This window comes from Notamacropus eugenii, chromosome 1 (genome assembly GCF_028372415.1).
Source record: "Notamacropus eugenii isolate mMacEug1 chromosome 1, mMacEug1.pri_v2, whole genome shotgun sequence".
In the NCBI taxonomy this organism is placed as follows: domain Eukaryota; kingdom Metazoa; phylum Chordata; class Mammalia; order Diprotodontia; family Macropodidae; genus Notamacropus; species Notamacropus eugenii.
In genome coordinates this window covers 172,815,357-172,832,877 of record NC_092872.1, presented here as the reverse complement: position 1 = coordinate 172,832,877, position 17,521 = coordinate 172,815,357, and the positions used below count along the sequence as shown (strand labels likewise).

Sequence of the window (17,521 nt, the reverse complement as noted above, 5' to 3'; positions counted from 1 at the left end):
CAAGTAACACAACTCCTCATGTTAAAGATGAGGAAACTGAGGCCCAGCGAGATGAATTTCCAAGGTCACAGTGAAAAAATAGCAGATTTGGGCTTCAAACTTAGTCCTCTGACTCCAAACAGAGTGTTTGTTTCTTTAAAGTTAGGCAGAAGGGAGATAAGGAGAGGAGGAGAATATCTGTAGTTGACACAAAAGCCCAGGATTACATGTGAAGATCTTTGAAAACTGTGGAGGCACCATAGTGATATCCAGTGAAACTGTTAACTTTCAAACTCTGGCCATCTTTTTTGCCATCTATGCTGTTACTGAATCCTCTGGACCAGGTGATGGGGAGAGGTTTTAACTTTTTCACCTCTGAAACTCCCATACTGTCTTGACTGGCAAGTATCTTACATGGCCCAGTATTCTGGCAGGACCTAGTCATGCTTCAGTTTACACCCTAGCCTTCTTCTTGACATTTTGTCTGCCACATCCTTGGGCCCTACCCATGTACAGTTGGGGCATGCCAATCACTTCCCCAATGGCTCCACTTACCAGCTCTCCATGACCTTGCAAACCAAAACACTTCTCCCTCCCTATCACTCTCTTACATGTTGTGTCTCCTTCCTATTAGGATGCAAGGCTTTTGAGGACAAGGACTCTCACTTTTAAAATTATATCTCCAATTCTTATCATAGCACTTGGATAGTTAACAATAAACAGTAAACAATAATGCATTTTTCCTTATTTCTTTCCCTCCTTTTTTCCTTCTTTTTTTTCCTCCTTCCTTCCTTCCTTCTTTCCTTCCTTCCTTCCTTCCCTCCCTTGTTATCATAAACCCAATCCCACTCTATAGTTAGTTCTCTTGGTTTCTTGTTGGCTGCATAAGTTTATTTGCTTTGATTTACTTCCTGGGAATTGACCCTACACTTGCCTAGACCCTTATGGTACCTGTCTACTCTTCCATGTTTTCTTTGACTGACCAAGAAATGATCCCATCATTTGATTATCCCTTCTATTTAGGTTGACTCTCAGTCTTGTACCCTCCTGAGTCACATCTCACTGCCACTGAGCCCTTGTTATGACAATATTGTAATGCTTCCTCTCTTGGCCCCAGCTGAGGTTACCATGAATCTGTCTAGCCAGTATGTGCTTTGGCATAAATATGCCACACTGAAGAATAAGGGGTATGTTCAACGGGCACGCTTATCAACTGGCATCTTTTTCTCCAACCTAGGTCTTAGACCCTTTTCAAATCTCTACTACTACCTAAGCAGTTTGATGGGACCTCAGAGTAGCTGAATTGCTTCATCAATCAATGCTACCTATCCATAAACCCACCAATCCCACCAGTCTAGTGGGTCTCATGTTTTAGAATCATGGAATCTGAGCGGTGGAAGGTCCCTCAGAGTTCTTCCAATGGTACTTCCTTCCCAATGTATCTGATGTTCCATGTCTTCCTGGAAGAACAGCTCTTGTTGCAAGAGAACTCAGTAGGTATTACATCCAAATAACAGCCCTGAGTGAAACGAGGCTGGCAAATGAAGGTTAGCTTACCAAAGATGGAAATGGATATGTAGTTTTCTGAAGTGGCCACAATAAAGAGTAGTACTGTGAAGCTGGACTAGATTTTGCAATCAAAACTAATCTAGACAAAAAGCTTGTATGCCTACCAAAAGGAGTAAATGACAAGCTCATGACAATGTGATTGCCACTTGTAAGAAAGTGCCATTGCCATCAGCAGTGCATATATTCCCACCATGACAAACCCTGATGAGGTCAAAGAAAAATTTTATGAAGACCTGGAGACATTCATCAATGTGCTGAAAGAGGACAAGCTTATAATTCTAGGTGACTTTGATGCAAAAATAAGCACATACTACCAAACATGGCAGAGAGTCCTGTCTTCCATTTATCGAAATGCAGTAAAACTCTGTGGATGAACCCATGCAGCAAACAGTAACACTTAATAGACTGTGTGATTGCAAGGAGAAGGGATAGACACATGTGAAAGTGATACAGGCAATTGTGGCACAGAGTGCTGGACTGATCATAGACTTATCCTCTTCAAGCTAAATATTTACATTTTACAAAAGTGGTGGCTCCAAAGCAAGAAGACTCCCAGAAGATTAATGTCACCAGATTAGGGTGCTTCTCCAGTGGGAACGTTCATTGCTAATGTGGAAGGGATGCTGAGCCAACATATGGTTGGCAACAGTAGTGCAGAAAAGGAGGTGGTAACTTTCAGAGATTTGGTGTACAGCACTACGTTTACTCATCTGGGTCAGAACACATGTAAACATCAAGACTGATTTGAAAAAATGATGAGGAAATTCAGAAGCTGCTAAATGAAAAACAAGACCTCCACAGGGTTTGCCAGCAGGATAGTTCATCCTTCTCTGAGAAGCCAATATCGAGTTCCATCAAAAGTAAAGTGTAAGCAAAGTTTAGAGACATACAGGATTCTTGACTCAGTGAGAAGGTAGATGAAATTTAGTTTTACACTGATAATAACAATCCAAAGTGGTTTTATGATGCCCTAATGGAATTTATGGGCCACAAATCTATGGTACAAACTAGTCAGTGCTGATAAGAGTTACACTCATTAATGATAAGGACATGATCCTGGAGAGATGGTCTGAACACTTCCATAGTGTTCAAAGGACTAATCAATCAACAGTGAAGCCGCTGACTATATCTCAGGTTGAAATCAATCCCTGACTAGCTTAACTTCCAAATGAAGAAGAGGTTTTGAATGTCCTTAGGCTCCTCTTCTGTAGCAAAGCGCTTGGTGCTAATTTTGCTCCAGCTGAGATTTACAAAGCAGGGGATCTACCACTCATACAAAATTTTCCAGGTTATGAAGCAAGAGGAGGTTATCCCTCAGACCTTCAAGGATGCCTCCATTGTCCATCTCTGCAAAGGTAAAGGAAATATAGACTGTTGTGTGATAATCACAGGGGTGAGGAGGCTGTCTCTCTTAGCCACTGCTGGCAAGATTCTTGCCAGAGTCCTCCTTAATAGGCTGGTCCTTCACCTGGAACATGGTCATCTACTTGAGAATTAGTGTGGCTTGAGAAAGGGCTGAGGAACATTAATATGGTATTTGCTGCCTGACAAATCCAGAAGAAATGCCAGGAGCAGAACAGAGGTTTCTACGTAAGGTTTGTTGATCTGACCAAGGCCTCTGATACTGTCAGTCATGAGGGATTATGGAAAATTATGTCAAAATTTGGTTGCCCAGAGAAGTTCATCACTATTATATATTAGTTTCATGATGGCATGCTTGCAAGGTTCTGGATAACAGACAATGCTCTTGCACTTTTTCCCAGTCATCAATGGAGTGAAACAATGCTGTATGCTTGCTCTCATGCTTTTTAGCATGATGTTTTCAGCAATGTTGTCAGATGCCTTCAATAAGGATGAAAATGGCATTAAGATCGGCTACCACAATGACAGTAAATTTTTCAGCTTGGAAAGGCTACAAGCTAAGACTAAGGAGGGAGAGAATTGTTGGTACATGATTTTTTGTTCATAGATGATTGTGCATCTCAATAAAGCCTCTGAAGCTGAGATGAAACAAGGTATTGATCAATTCTCTGCTGCTTGTAATAACTTTTGTAATAACAATCAAATCCAAGAAAATAAAGATTCTCCATCAGCCAGCACCATTCATATGTGGAACCAACAGTTACAGCAAATGGAGAAGTTCTGAACACTGTGGAGAAGTTCACTTACCTTGGCCAGTATATTTTCCAGGGATATACCCATAGATGATGAGGTGGACATATGCACTGCCAGAGCGAGCTCATTGTTTGGGAGGCTCCCAAGGAAAGGAAAGAAAAGTATTAAACTGCCTACCATACTGAAGGTCTATAGAACTGTTGTGCTGACCTCAGTGTTGTATGCCTGTGAAACCTGGACAGTATACCAGGAACATGCCAGAAAACGGAACTGCTTCCATTTGGATTATCTAAGGAAGATTCTGAAGATCATCTGACAACATAAGGTCCCAGGCACTCAGGTTCTTTTTAAAGCTAAACTGCCAAGCATTCAAACTCTATTGCAGACAGTGCAACTCCAATGGGCTGGCCATGATGTTTGAATATTAAATGTACATTTGCCTAAAAGACCATTTTATGGAAAATTTACACAAAGCAAGAGCTCACATGGAGATCAGAAGTGATATAAGGACACTCTCAAGATCTCTCTGAAGAACTTTGGAATCAATTGCATGACATGGTAGACAATGGCAAAAGCCCACCTGGCATGGCATGCCCGCATCAAAGAAGGCACTGAATTCTATGAACAAAGCAGAATTACAATAGCCCAAAAGAAATTTGAGATGTGCAAATCTGGAGACATCTCCACTCCAAATGTTCATATAGATTACTTGTGTCTGACCTGTGGTCGAAACTTCCAAGCTCAGATTGCTCTGATCAGCCCAGTCGGACATACTGTACCTTGACTCTAACATAGTGATGTCATTTTGGCCCTCTCTGAAAATGAAGGATGACAACCAAACCAATCCAAACCAAAATGGTGCTTCCTTCCCAACATATATGGTATTCCATGTCTCCCTCTTCAAACTACATGAAATAGCCATTTCCATGGATTGGGTTACACTATTCTTCTCCTTTGGCAACTATGTGGGAAACAGTATTCTTGATTCAAAGTAGATCTAGGGGCACCTCCATTATTTAGTCATAAAAAATCTGGGACTTGCCCTGTAACAATTCTGACATAATGAATAAATAAATATAGAAAGCATTTATTAAACATTTACTATAGACAAAGTACTGGGCTGAATGCTGGGGATACAAATGGAAACAGAACAAAGATAATCCTTGCTCTCAATAAGTTTATATTCAAATGGAATATATGAAACGTTTCCGCTGCAATTCAGATGGAAAGGTCTCATATGTTAGCATACAGCAATCAAGCAGACCCTAAAGCCTTTTCTTTAATGCTATTTCCAATGATTAAAGTATCAGTTTCTGATACTAAACCATTTGACAGTGCCAAGAAGTTCAGAAGCAAGTGCCTTCTTTTCTAAATCTTCATAAAAATGGACTCTCAAATATGGGTTACTGTATTTCCTTATGAGAGAAATGCTAAGAGATGATTCCAGTCTTTCTATCCTTGCCCCAGTTGGGGACAAATTTATCTTTAGGTCTCTGACCTCTTAGCTACATTCAACAACTTTAGATCCTAGGCCTTCTACACTTAAAATAGGGCAGACTACGAGGATTGATCTTCTTACCAGGGTTGTTCTTACTGATCTCCTGACCCCATGGATTCAGGACTCTCTCTGACTGTCTAGACCCATAGTATCTCCTAGTTCCCTCCTACTTGGCTGGCCTTTCTAAGTTCTGGTCCACTCTGAGCTTCCATGAATCATCACCAAGCACATGCCAACATCATTGGTGCTTAAGAACCTCCATAATCTAGATCCACATTATCTAATCCCACCTTATTTTCCTATTACTCTCCAACTTGAAGTCAGGTCTTATCATTTTTCCACATGGATCATGCTTCTTCCTACCTTTAAGTGGTCAGTTAGGTTGCGTAATAGAGTGCTGGGCCTGGAGTCAGAAAACCTGAGTTCAAATCAGGCCTAAGACACTTACCAGCTGTGTGACCTTGGGCAATTCACTTAACCTCTGCCTCAGTTTCCTTAACTGTAAAATGGTGATTAATAATAGCACCTACCTCCCAGGCTTGTTGTGAAGATCAACTGAGATAGCATTTGTAAAGTGCTTAGCACAGTGCCTGGCATATAATAGGAGTTATAGAAATGGTAGTAGTAGTGGTGGTAGTAGTAGTAGAAGTAGTAGTATTCCTACCTTCACTCATGCTATCCCCCTTACCAGGAGGCTTCTTCCTGTCCCTTTCCATTTATTTATATCTAAACTGTTACCTCTGCTTTAAAACCCTTTACATAATCTCTCCTTTCACTCATCTTTGGTAATACTAACAATGTCAAGTAAGATATAACATTAATAGTAACAACCCACATCTAGATGGTGCTTTAAGATTTGAAAAGTACTTTGCCCACAAGTTGTACAGGTACTATTATCCCCACTATAGAAATATGGAAACTGACACTGAGAAGTGAAATGACTTGTTGATGGTCAAAAAGCCCAGTCAATATCAGAAGCAAGATTTGAATTCAAGCCCAGTATCTCAGAGGAACAGGATCAGAAAATGTTGATCATCTCAATTTCTTTTATCTCTAAAATGGGGGATGGTAATATTTTACCACTTCACAGGTTGTGGAAAGGATAAAACAGAATAAAATGTGAAATTGCTTTGCTAACTATAAAGCTCTAAAGGAATGAGTTTTAAAAGTACCATATAATTTAGCACTAAACTATCTTCATATTTTACATATAAAACCCCAATTGTCTTCTGATTTTCCACAGGGGAACCAATCTGTTGCCAATAGCTTTCATCTTTCCCATCTTCTATACTCATAAGCTTCCATTTTGCATCAGTTACCCAGCCTGGTTTCATCTCCAGGGAACAAGATTCTGCTCCCAGGATAAACTTTTAGACTCCCCATCACTCTGCTAACTCAAGTCTTAATTGATATCACCTCCCACCCTCTCCTCTCTGAGAACTGGAGGCACATGACCAAACTCCTCCCAATGCCTTCCTTTATATAGGGCAGAAACTGGACTCAGTTCATTCCATGTTGCATCTGCTCCCCTGCCAGGTTTCAACTCCACGGAACAAGACGCCACTGTTCTGGGTACCCCCTTGTGTCCCATTCCCCTCCCCCTCTTCCTGCCTTCTTTCGCGTGTCGTCTCTCCTCTTCTTTTTTTAATTAAATGTATCCCCAGCCCTTCACACAATGCCTGGCACATAGTTGGTAGCACTTAATAAATGTTTATTGGATTGGATTAGATCATGAAGCCTCCACCCTATTTCTGGCCCTCTCTTTATTGGACCATTAGGATAGCTTTCTAATAGGTCTCACATCTCTCTCCTTTCAAATTCATCTTATACACAGGAACCAAAGTGATTTTCTAAAGTGTAGGTCTGAGCACGCCACTTCCCTACTCAATAAACTTCTCTGGCTTCCTATTGTCTCTTGGAAATAGGATGCTTAATCTAGAGCCAGTGAACTCCCTTTTTGTGTTTCAGCTGATTTCTTTTGTAATCCTACGTAATAAATGGGTTTAAAAATATGATTCTGAGAGGGGTCCAGAGGCTTCACCAGTCTACCAAAGAGGTCCGTGGTCTAAAAAAGGTGAAGAACCCTTTGTCCAGGTCAAGGAGACTCTCCTGTTTGCTTATAACCTAGTTTCAACCTACCTCCCCAACTTTACTCCACATGACTGACTTCCTTTTCTGCACCCCACGATCTAGTTTAATCAGCCTTGATACTACTCCTTACACAGGACACTATCATTTCTACGGTTTTGCCAAGGCTGTCCTCATGCCTAGAATGCATTCTTCCTCACCTCCACCTGTCGGAATGACTTGTTTCCTTTAACACGCTGCTCAAACACCACTGTTTACATGAAGAAATGGCTAGGACCCTTCATCCAAAAAATGTACCCTGTATTTATTTTGTATATGCTTATTCGTCTAAATATATTTTCTCCCTAAAAAATAAAATTCCTTGAGGGCACAAATCATTTCAGTTTTGTCTTTAAGTCTCTACTGCCTAGCACAGTGCCTAGAACAGCACTGTAGGTGCTTGATTGATTCATCGGTAAAATGCCAGTTATTTCTCTCCAGTCATATTGTAACCTGCTGGAAGACAGGGAAAATGTCACATTCTTTTGATGTTTTTTTCCCAGGGAACTTATCATAGTGCTGGGCTTACAGGAAGCACTTACCTCTAAGCATTTGCTGACTGTTTGAGACAACAAAACTGAGTATGTAGGGGAAGAATTTAAGGGAAAAAATAATAGTTTTGAGACCCTGATATTATAAGAGCCAATATATTTCTTTGTAACAGTATCTGTATAAGAAGAATGAGGTCTGAGGCTAGGGCAGCAGCAGGCGAGAGAGACTGAGTTGAGATCAGGTCGCTGACCCAAAGTAGCTCTAGAAATGAGGGCCACACACCAGTTAACGGATTATGAACTAGTTAGATTGTGGAAGTGGAAAAATACTGAAACGTCTAATACTGAGAAAATAACCCCATGACTTGTCTTCATAAAAATCTGAGTTGACCACAGGACACCGGATAGATGGGCTTGTTTAAAAAGCGTCTCAGCTAACAGGTTAAGTAAGTATTGCCTTTTCCCCTTTTTTCTCCATGCTCTGGAAGTTGATCAGAATTGACAAGAAAAAAATAGTAGGAAGATGAAGCGCTCTCTTCCTCAGCAGCTCAACACAAACAGTAAACACATTAAATCCCCTATTTTTCCAGGAAGTTTCTTTTGGATGACTATGACTGAAAGTAACTAAGCTACCTTTCCTTCCCTTTCTCCCCACTCCAACACCACTCACCCCCATCCCACCCCAAGGAACTTGGTGAACATTTGGGCACAGAGTTTAATGATCTTTCCATACCAAACCTACCATTAGTAAAGTCCAGTCCATAGGCTCAAAGGTGCCCTTGTTCACATTTGGGAACTGCCTACTACAGACAAAAGCAAACTTTCCAATTACCTTTACTGGACAATGCAAAGGGAAAAACTCTATTTAAGAGACTGATTTTTGTAAACAGATTTGATCTAAGCCAACCTCAAAAGGACACCTCTTCATCTACTGTAACTTCAATGAATCGGAAGCAGTGGAAATGACTCAGAGGAATCAATCCACAGCATTCATAAATCACCTACAGTGTACCAGGCTCTGTGCTAGGTGCTGGGGATTAAAAAGATAAGAATGCAACAGTTCTTGCCCTCAAGGAACGAGACAATATGTACATATAGATTCACACAGAAGAGATACCTCACTTAAAACAAAAATGTTAATTCTAGAAAACTTGACTCAATTTTATTTTGGCAAATCAAATCATATTTTGAATGACTGGAAACTTACCATGTGCTAAGTTAAGTAAGATAATTAGGTACTTGCTTTAAAATGGTAGATGTAACTTTTACATGTGACCTACATGAAACTTTTCTACCCCGACACTTCTATTTTTGAATATTCCATTACCTTGGACTCCCTGGGGCACATGGCCGTCATGTGATTCTTTTGGAAAGCGGTGAATATAAACATTACTCCCAAGTCACAGAACTGTGAGTACCACAGACTTCCTCCAGTCTACTATTTACAGAAACCTGACAGAGAACCTTTTTGTTACATTAAAAGAAATCTCTAACTTTTCTGATTAAATTTTGTCTAATGGTTATTTCTGAAAGAGGGTTTTCTCCTATAATTCAGTGTAAATGTCTTTAGCTATAACTGTGATAAATAATGATCATGAAGGCAATATTAATAACCAATAAAAGAAGTAACAGTAACAGTAACAGCTGAAACTACCACTACAATTTAAACAGAATATCATCTAGGGCAAGGGTTTGCAAAAAAAGTTACATCTTTATTTTCACCAGCCTGTAACTGAATTTCAGCATTTTCCTCAACCATTTAAAATAATCTGAAGAAGGGTCCACGGGCTATACCAGATTGCCACAGGAGTCTATCACACACACACACACAGATGAAGAACCCCAGAATCTAGAGAGGCAGCAAAAAAAAAAAAAAAAAAAAAGAAAGAAAGAAAGAAAGAAAGAAAAAATAGAGTTAATCTATTCTCTGAACATCAAGATAGTCCCATTTCAGGCTTTGCAACAACGGTTCCAGTTTCCATTTCTGCAAATGCAAAAATAGTGACCATCACTATTTTCATGTCCATTACCTACATATACAAACACTGTTGTTACTGGCACAAATGTATTCTTAGCCCATAGATTAATTCAGAATTTACCAGTGGCATCACACTGACAAATGAAGTCTCTAGACATGGGTCATATGCTGGGGTACAATTTAATGGAAGATTTTTGAAAATCTGACTCCTAAACTCTTTACAGACCCACAGCTGCATTCTATTATTCCTCACCAAAATAAGCGGTATACTTAGCCTTCTACTACACACTGGGGAAAAGAGAGTGACCCAATCTACTGAATTCTTGGAGCCAAGTCTAGAGGACTCTTAGATTCCAAACACTTGCACTATTGTGTTTCCTGAAGAATGTAATGCCCAGGCTTATTCTCCAAAGAGCTTCACAAAGAAAAAAATGTGACTTGGCATGCAGCAACATTTCAGAATATACCAGTTCAAGACAGATCATAAAAACTCCTCTCAAATCAAATGGTCAATTTAGAAATATTTACTGAATAGCTATTATATATAAGCACATCAAAATGAACATTTAAAAAAAGGGGAGATAAGCCATGCATGGAAAGGAGGTATAGCAAGGGGAATGAAGGTATTTTTCCTCTAAGAGAATGTCCCTTTTCCTAAATTCAAAGGACTCAAAGGCATAAAAACTGTTCATTCTCTCAGGTGAATCAACCATGATGTTGTAAGCCTTTCTTTTTGCAGAGGCTTCTGGCCTACTTCCTATCTTCCCTAGGAGAGGGAAGAGGGTGGAGGAAAGTGGTCACGCATGCAGAGATGTTTAGAAAATTTGTAATAATGAATTCCACATTATAACTTCTGAATTAGGTAGTTAACGAAAATTATTTTTTAAAAAATCAAAAAAAATTTTAAAAATCTGATATTTCCTAGAGCATTGTATGGACAATCCTACAGTCTTATCTTATTCAAACAATTGGGACACTACCTCTTTTTTGTTTAATTCTTATTAAACAGTGCTAAAAATAGTCTTGGAGCACTTTGTGAAAATGACCCAATCCAACTAGGATTAGAGAGAATATTAATGAGTTTTAGACATAAACCAAGCATACATATTCCTGGCACATGGCATGACTTTGATCACCATGGCCTTCCCTTCTTTGGGTAGTAATTAGTCTCTTGGTTATGGGTCTGGCTTAGGAGAACCTTTCAGAACTGTGGCATATCCCATTCTTATCCTCCGCAGAAAAAGGATTTCTATTCCTCATTCATTCAGTCCTTATGTAAATATTACAGATATTCTAATACTTTTAAAAACCTTTCCAGATATTGGGGGACACAGAGAGGTATCCTTATGTAGACTCTGTCTTTTGGAATCTTATAAAGTAGACATCAGGAAATGGGAGGAGGGACTCTTAGTTATTGGCATTTAGTCCTTCTAGTTGTGCAGTAAGCCAGAAATTAGTAAGCCCTACTCAGTGATAAGGGCAGCTAGGTGGCACAGAGGATACAGTACCAGACCTGGAGTTAAGAAGACTCACCTTCTTGAGTTTAAATCTGACCTCAGACACTTACTAGCTGAGTGATTCTGGGCAAGTCACTTAATTCCATTTGCCTCAGTTTCCTCATCTGAAAAATGAACTGGAAAAAGAAATGGCAAACCACTCCAATATCTTTGCCAAAAAAACCTTAAATGGGGTCACGAAGTACTAGACATAATTGAAATGACTGAACAACAACAACTCTGTGGCAACATTCCTCTCCATCTCATGCCTTCCCCCTGAATCCTCTAGAATAGGCCCTGATCAAAGCAGTATCCTTGGATCATCTGTACCATGGCCAGGTACGGGAGCAATCCCCTCCTCATGAGCTGTTGGGAGTCAGAGGGCTGTGGTAAGATCAATTTTTGAGTGTCAACCTTGACTTAAGGCCAAAAGGGAACCTACTTACCAGGAGAGCATAGTCTCTCATTCTTTACCAGATCAGATAGATGCTGCTACTTCTATGCAAATGTGTTCCATATTGTGGTCCATGGAGTTAAGTGGAGTCTCAGATAACGTTTGATCACCAAAGTGGCAAACTAGCTGTATTTCCTCAAATGCCTCACATCTGATGAAGGGTCATGAGGATTTCTCTGTCCCTCGCTCTGGAGCACAAAAACTGCTTGGCTTTATTCCTTCCCTAGCTTGGGCTTCCCACCCCCTTTCTGGACACCATGTATACTGAAGCCCTGAGTAAACACTATTTCAGGATAATACAAGGAAGAGCCATTCCACCTAGCTCCAGCACACCTTCCCCATGTCCATACAAACATACAGGATACATAGGCACTGCACACAAAGTCACAGTAGCTGACACTGACATCACACATTGCTAGGCACAAATAAGTAATAAATGACGTTTCATTGATTTCCGTGTGTGTGTGTGAGAAAGACAGAGACAGGAGAGGGAGAGAGAGAAAGAGAGAAAGTGCTTTACTTATACTGTTTCATTTGATTTTTCGCAAAAGCCTTATATGGTAATTAGGAAATAGACAGCCCCAGGTCGTATGGGTAGTAGCCAAGTCTGCCCTGTGCCAGCAGGTACCCCTCATGTATATAACACATATGAGGGAAGTGACCTGACTATCCCTTCCCAATGCAAAGTAACTGTGGGTCACTTTCTTCACAACAGCTAATGAGGTATTTAGCACAATCATTATTACTTCCATTCTGCAGATAAGAAAACTGAGGTTCTAAGGGTTTATAGTCACAAGTGACTGAGGCAGAATTCAAATACAGGCCTTAGCCTGGCAGAATGCTCAGCACAGACTAAGTCTTAATATATATTATTCTTTAACTCACTCATTTAATTCCTTCATTCCCCTGGCTCTAGATCTAGCTCTCTTTCCATTATGATACACAATCTCTCAAGAAATGGTAGGGTACAGAAGGAAAAGGAAAGCAAGCTGCAGAAAGAACAGACCTGGGGAGGAGGAAAGAAGCACAAATAGAGACAGAGTGCTAAGAAACAGACAGAAAAGAAGACAATGGGAAAGCAGAAGAGGGAAACGGGAAAGTGAAGACAGGGAAACATCCATTTGGACAAAGAGAAAAAAAAGAGACTTGAGATCCCGTACAAAGCCAGAATTGTGGAGGACCTAAAAAGCCCAGGGCTAGAGGAGGGAATTCCAGCAGCCTATGCTTGGATGGGATAGGGGACCACAGGCTTCATGCTGAGCTCCCTTGTATTTCAACCCCGTTCTCCAAAGGGGTCTCTGAGTAGCATAACATCCCCACCCCGCAACACCCCAGCAGGATGAGAAATCTGGACAACTGCAGCCAGAACAGCAGAAAGAAGGATTCCATTCCAATGAATGAGCAGTTTAGAGGGGGAGAGGAGCCTATAGAGAGTGGAAGGTAGGGGAATCATGACTACCGGGGTTTTTTGTTCCTTCATTTCAGAGAGTGTAGGGGGTAGCAAAGATAGGGACCCCAGAGTGGAGCTGCAAACCTGGCTTGGCATCCTGCTCCTCCTTCACCCCCTCTTTACAAATACACTAGTTTCTGTGAAGGAGCATGTTCCACAGATGAATCCTGCTGAGGGGCAATTTTTTTTACAAAGCAAGAGCAGTGGAATGATACTCAATGTTCCACCTTAAAACAAGGAGCATTCTTTTATGAAAAATCATTTCCATTTGGAATAAAACACAGGGGAAGGGAGAGCACATACTTGACATTGGTGTTGGTGCAGATGATGTATTCAATCTCATCAGAATAAGGATTCTGAAAAGTGAAGCTGCTGGTCCTGATTAACATCCACTCCCGGTTTTTGGTCCGAAATCGATACATGACTGATAGCACTTGGCCTTTCAGCTTAACAACCTAAGGAAAGAGTTTATAGGGAGAAGCAGACAGAAGGGTGGCATTAGGTTGGAAGAGGAAAAGGAAGGGGGACAAACATTTATATCTGTAGTATTTATACATTATGTGCCAGGCTCTAGGACAAGTGATTTACAAATAATTATTTCATTTGTTCTTCACAAGAACCTTGGGAGGCAGGTGATATTATTATCCCCATTTTACATATGAGGAAACTGAGGCAAGCAGATGTTGAGTGACTTGCCCAGGGTCACCCAGCTAGTAAATGTCTCAGGCCAGAACTGAACTCGTGTCTTTCAGACTCCTGGTCCAGAGCTCTATCTACTACAACACTTAGTTTCTTGGGACCACAGATGGCCACAAGGAGGTGATTTCTTCCCCAAATCAAGCATGATACTAGAATATAAAAATAAGAAAAATAAGAGGATTTAGATCTGGAAAGAACTTTAGAGATCATAGTCCAACATCTTCATGTTACAGATGAGGAAACTGAGGTCTAGAAAGGTTAAATGACTTGCCCATATTCATACAGGTAGCAAGGAGAACAGAGTCACAGAGCTGGAGATACCTTAAAGACCATCATGCAAAAACTTCTCATTTCCAGAACAGGAAACTGAGGAAATTTTACACACTACTACTAGTACCAGTACCAGTACTACTACTTCTGCCACCACCACCACTACTACAACTACCACTACTATTACCACTGCTGCTGCTGCTACTAGCTAGCACTTAAAGATTTGTAAAGCACTTTATATATATTATCTTTGATCCGAATGACAATTCTGTAAGGTGGCTATTACTATTATCTCTATTTTGCAGTTGAGGAAACTGAGGCTGAGAGAAATCAACTTTCTCAGAGTCATACGGGTCGTAAGTGTCTGAGGTACAAATGGAACTCAGCAGTCTACCCCTACACTACCCAGCTGTCTCTCAGAAGCTAAGAGTCTTGTGTTTGAAGGCACCAAAGTATTTGGGGGCAAAAGCCACACTAGAACCCAGGCCAGTGCATTTTCCATCTCTCTGCTCAGCCTGCAATGTACATATTACAAAATAACCCTCTGTCTTCAAGATTATAACTGTCTTCATTCAATGACATATCACTTTTACTTTGGGATATTCACAACTGAAACTTGATGTGATCAGCTTGGAGGGTGTCCAACAATTGAAGAGGCAGACTAGGTTACCTAACGGAGAGAGAAGCTTAGGGGCCAGCATATGTGATGTTAAAAAACAGCAGTTATCTTTTCTCACTAAGAATAGGACAAAAGATGATAGATAAATACAGGCAAAGCTCATTCCAAATCAGCAGTACTAAGTATGAAAGCTTTTGTAATTTTTGGCTGATGGTCTTTTAGGGCGCTAATAACTCTTGGATGATTCTGTGAAATAATTAAGACTGTTTGGGAAGACGCTAGTCATGCTCAGAGTAACACAGTCCTAAATGTCAGCCAGCCAGCCAACTGGCATTTATTAAGCACCTACTGTATGACAGGCATTGTGCTAAGTGACGAAGATACAAAGAGAGGCAAAAGACAGCACCGGCTCATAAGAAGCTCCCAGTCTAAGGGGGAAAACGACATGCAAACAATTACATACAAACAAACCATATAGAGAGGAAAGATGAGCACTAAGTGGGATTGGGAAAGGCTTCTAGCAGAATGTGGGACTTTAGCTGAGTCTTGAGGGAAGCCAAGGAAGACCAGAAGCAAAGATGAGAGGGAAAAAAATACTAGGCTTGGAGGGACAGCCAGAGAAAACACTCAAAGTTGAGAAGAAGCGGCCAGATTAAGGAGGGCTTTATAAACCGAACAGAGGGTTTTTTAATTTAATCCTGGAGGCAGGTGGGAGCCACTGGAGTTGACTGAACAGGTGTGTTACATGGTCAGATGTGCCTTATTCGGGAAGGTGTAAACCAGTCTTCTCAATTGCACGTCCAAAGTTATTTGTCTAGTTCTTCTAAGTGAAGAAATGTTTTAGGTTTTTTTCCTCCATGCTTTTGGTTTCTTTTCTCTGGGTTCTCCAGAGGTAATATACTACATTACCTGATTAAATAGGGATAATTTCTCTAGCTGCAAACATTTGACAACTATATTGCGCCCCTCCTCTCTGATCCTTATTTCTCAAAGTGAGCCTTCTGCTAAGTTTTCTTATGATATATTCCTTTATGTCTTTCAAAGTCTATATATCCTCCCCCACCAAACCCTTTCAATATTTGATCAATCTCTCCATTTTACCTATTAGAAAAAAAAAATGGGAGGCCGATTGAGGTAAATAGACTTTCCCAAGGTCTCCTAGCTAATCACAGACAGAGAGAACCCAGGTTTCCTGATTAACAGGACAGTATTTTTTTTTACTCTTATAAAATACCTAGATAGAATTTCACAGAATGAGAGTTAGAAGATACCTCACAGAGGATCTGGTCCAACAGTACCAGAATATGAATTCTGTCTACAACATGCTTAACAAGTGATCACTCAACTTTTATCTGAAGCCATCCTGTGAGGGAAAACTCACAACCTCCTGAGGCAGCCCACTGCAATTTGGAATAGCTCTGGGAGCAAGGAAATCAAGTCAGTCAATACTTAAAGAAATTAATTCAGGCTATTTTACTAAAAGGTTTAATAGTGAAGTTTGAAGCTTAAGTAGTTTGGCCACATAATGAGAAGACAGGACTCATTGGAAAAGACCCTGATATTGGGAAAGATTGAAGGCAAAAAAGGAAAAGGGGAGGGCAGAGGATGAGATGGATAGATAGCATCACGGAAACAACAAACATGAACTTGGACAGATTTCAAGAGACAGTGTAGGATAGAAGGGCCTGGCGTGCTATAGTCCATGGGGTCATGAAGAGATGGACATGACTGAATGACTAAACAACAACGACAGAAAACTGGATATTATGAAGGTTTTCCTTATGTCAACTCCCAGTCTGCTCCTTTGTAACTTTTATTCACAGCTCTGGAACCCAACAGGATAAACCTACTCCCTCTTTTACAAGCCAATTCTTTAAATGCAGACAGATAGCTATCATGTCCTCCTTACGTCTTCTCTAGTCCAAGATAAACACCTTCATTTTCTTCAGTGCTTAGCAAGATCTCAAGGGTCTTCAATTTCTCTGGATACTTTCCAGCTTATAAATGTCCTTAAATGTGGGTAACGTGATCACCTTCTTAGTCATGGACACTCTTCCTCTTTAGATGCAGCCTAATATTACATTAGCTTTCTTGGTTGTATTAGCACCCTGTTGGCTTATATTGAGTATGCTGAAAGGCCCAGATCTTTTCCTGATATACTTCTATTTAGTCACACCACCCTTCATCTAGCATTTATGAAGTTGATTTTTTAAATTTAAATTCAAGACTCTGCATTTTTTCCTACTAAATTTCATCTTATTTGATTGAAGATGTTCTAGTCCTTCAAGGAATATATATATATATATGTATATCTATATATATATTTACTTTGTAAGTTTTACTTTCAGTTTTTTGTCATATACAAATTTTGTTAAGTATTGTGCTAAGCAAAGATTTCATAAATACGTTCACCATTTCATATAAAGCATTAAGCACAGGATATTCAAATACTTTTGTTAAAATTAAAGAGTTCACTTTTATTTGAAATAAACTCCTCTGCAGTTTCAAATGAATAAGGCATTTCCTTTCATCAACAATTTCTAACCACCACACCCAATGGCAGAATCCCAAAGAATACAAAGGCTGTGTCAATGTCCAGCCCAAGGATTTCCTAGTGGATATTAGATAGCTGGGCAGTGGACCCTTTGATTCTGGGCTACATTTATTATTGTTGGCCAACGGGCATTACTGTCCTGGTTTAATTTTCCCACCATATGAATAAATTTGCCTTCTCAAGGAACTGATGCTACATGAGCTGGGTACTGGCAAGAAATCA

At 40.2% G+C, this 17,521-nt stretch overlaps 1 protein-coding gene across 6 annotated transcripts in view; it reads right to left on the bottom strand.

Annotated features, from left to right (window-relative positions):
• The window catches only part of ARNT2 (aryl hydrocarbon receptor nuclear translocator 2), a 371,710-nt gene that overhangs the window by 32,257 nt on the left and 321,932 nt on the right, over positions 1 to 17,521 (bottom strand). For all 6 annotated transcript variants that reach the window (XM_072619163.1, XM_072619149.1, XM_072619140.1 and 3 more), the window contains one exon: positions 13,461 to 13,612. In XM_072619163.1, coding sequence (XP_072475264.1) covers positions 13,461 to 13,612 — 152 coding nt within the window. The remainder of the gene's footprint in view (positions 1 to 13,460; positions 13,613 to 17,521) is intronic.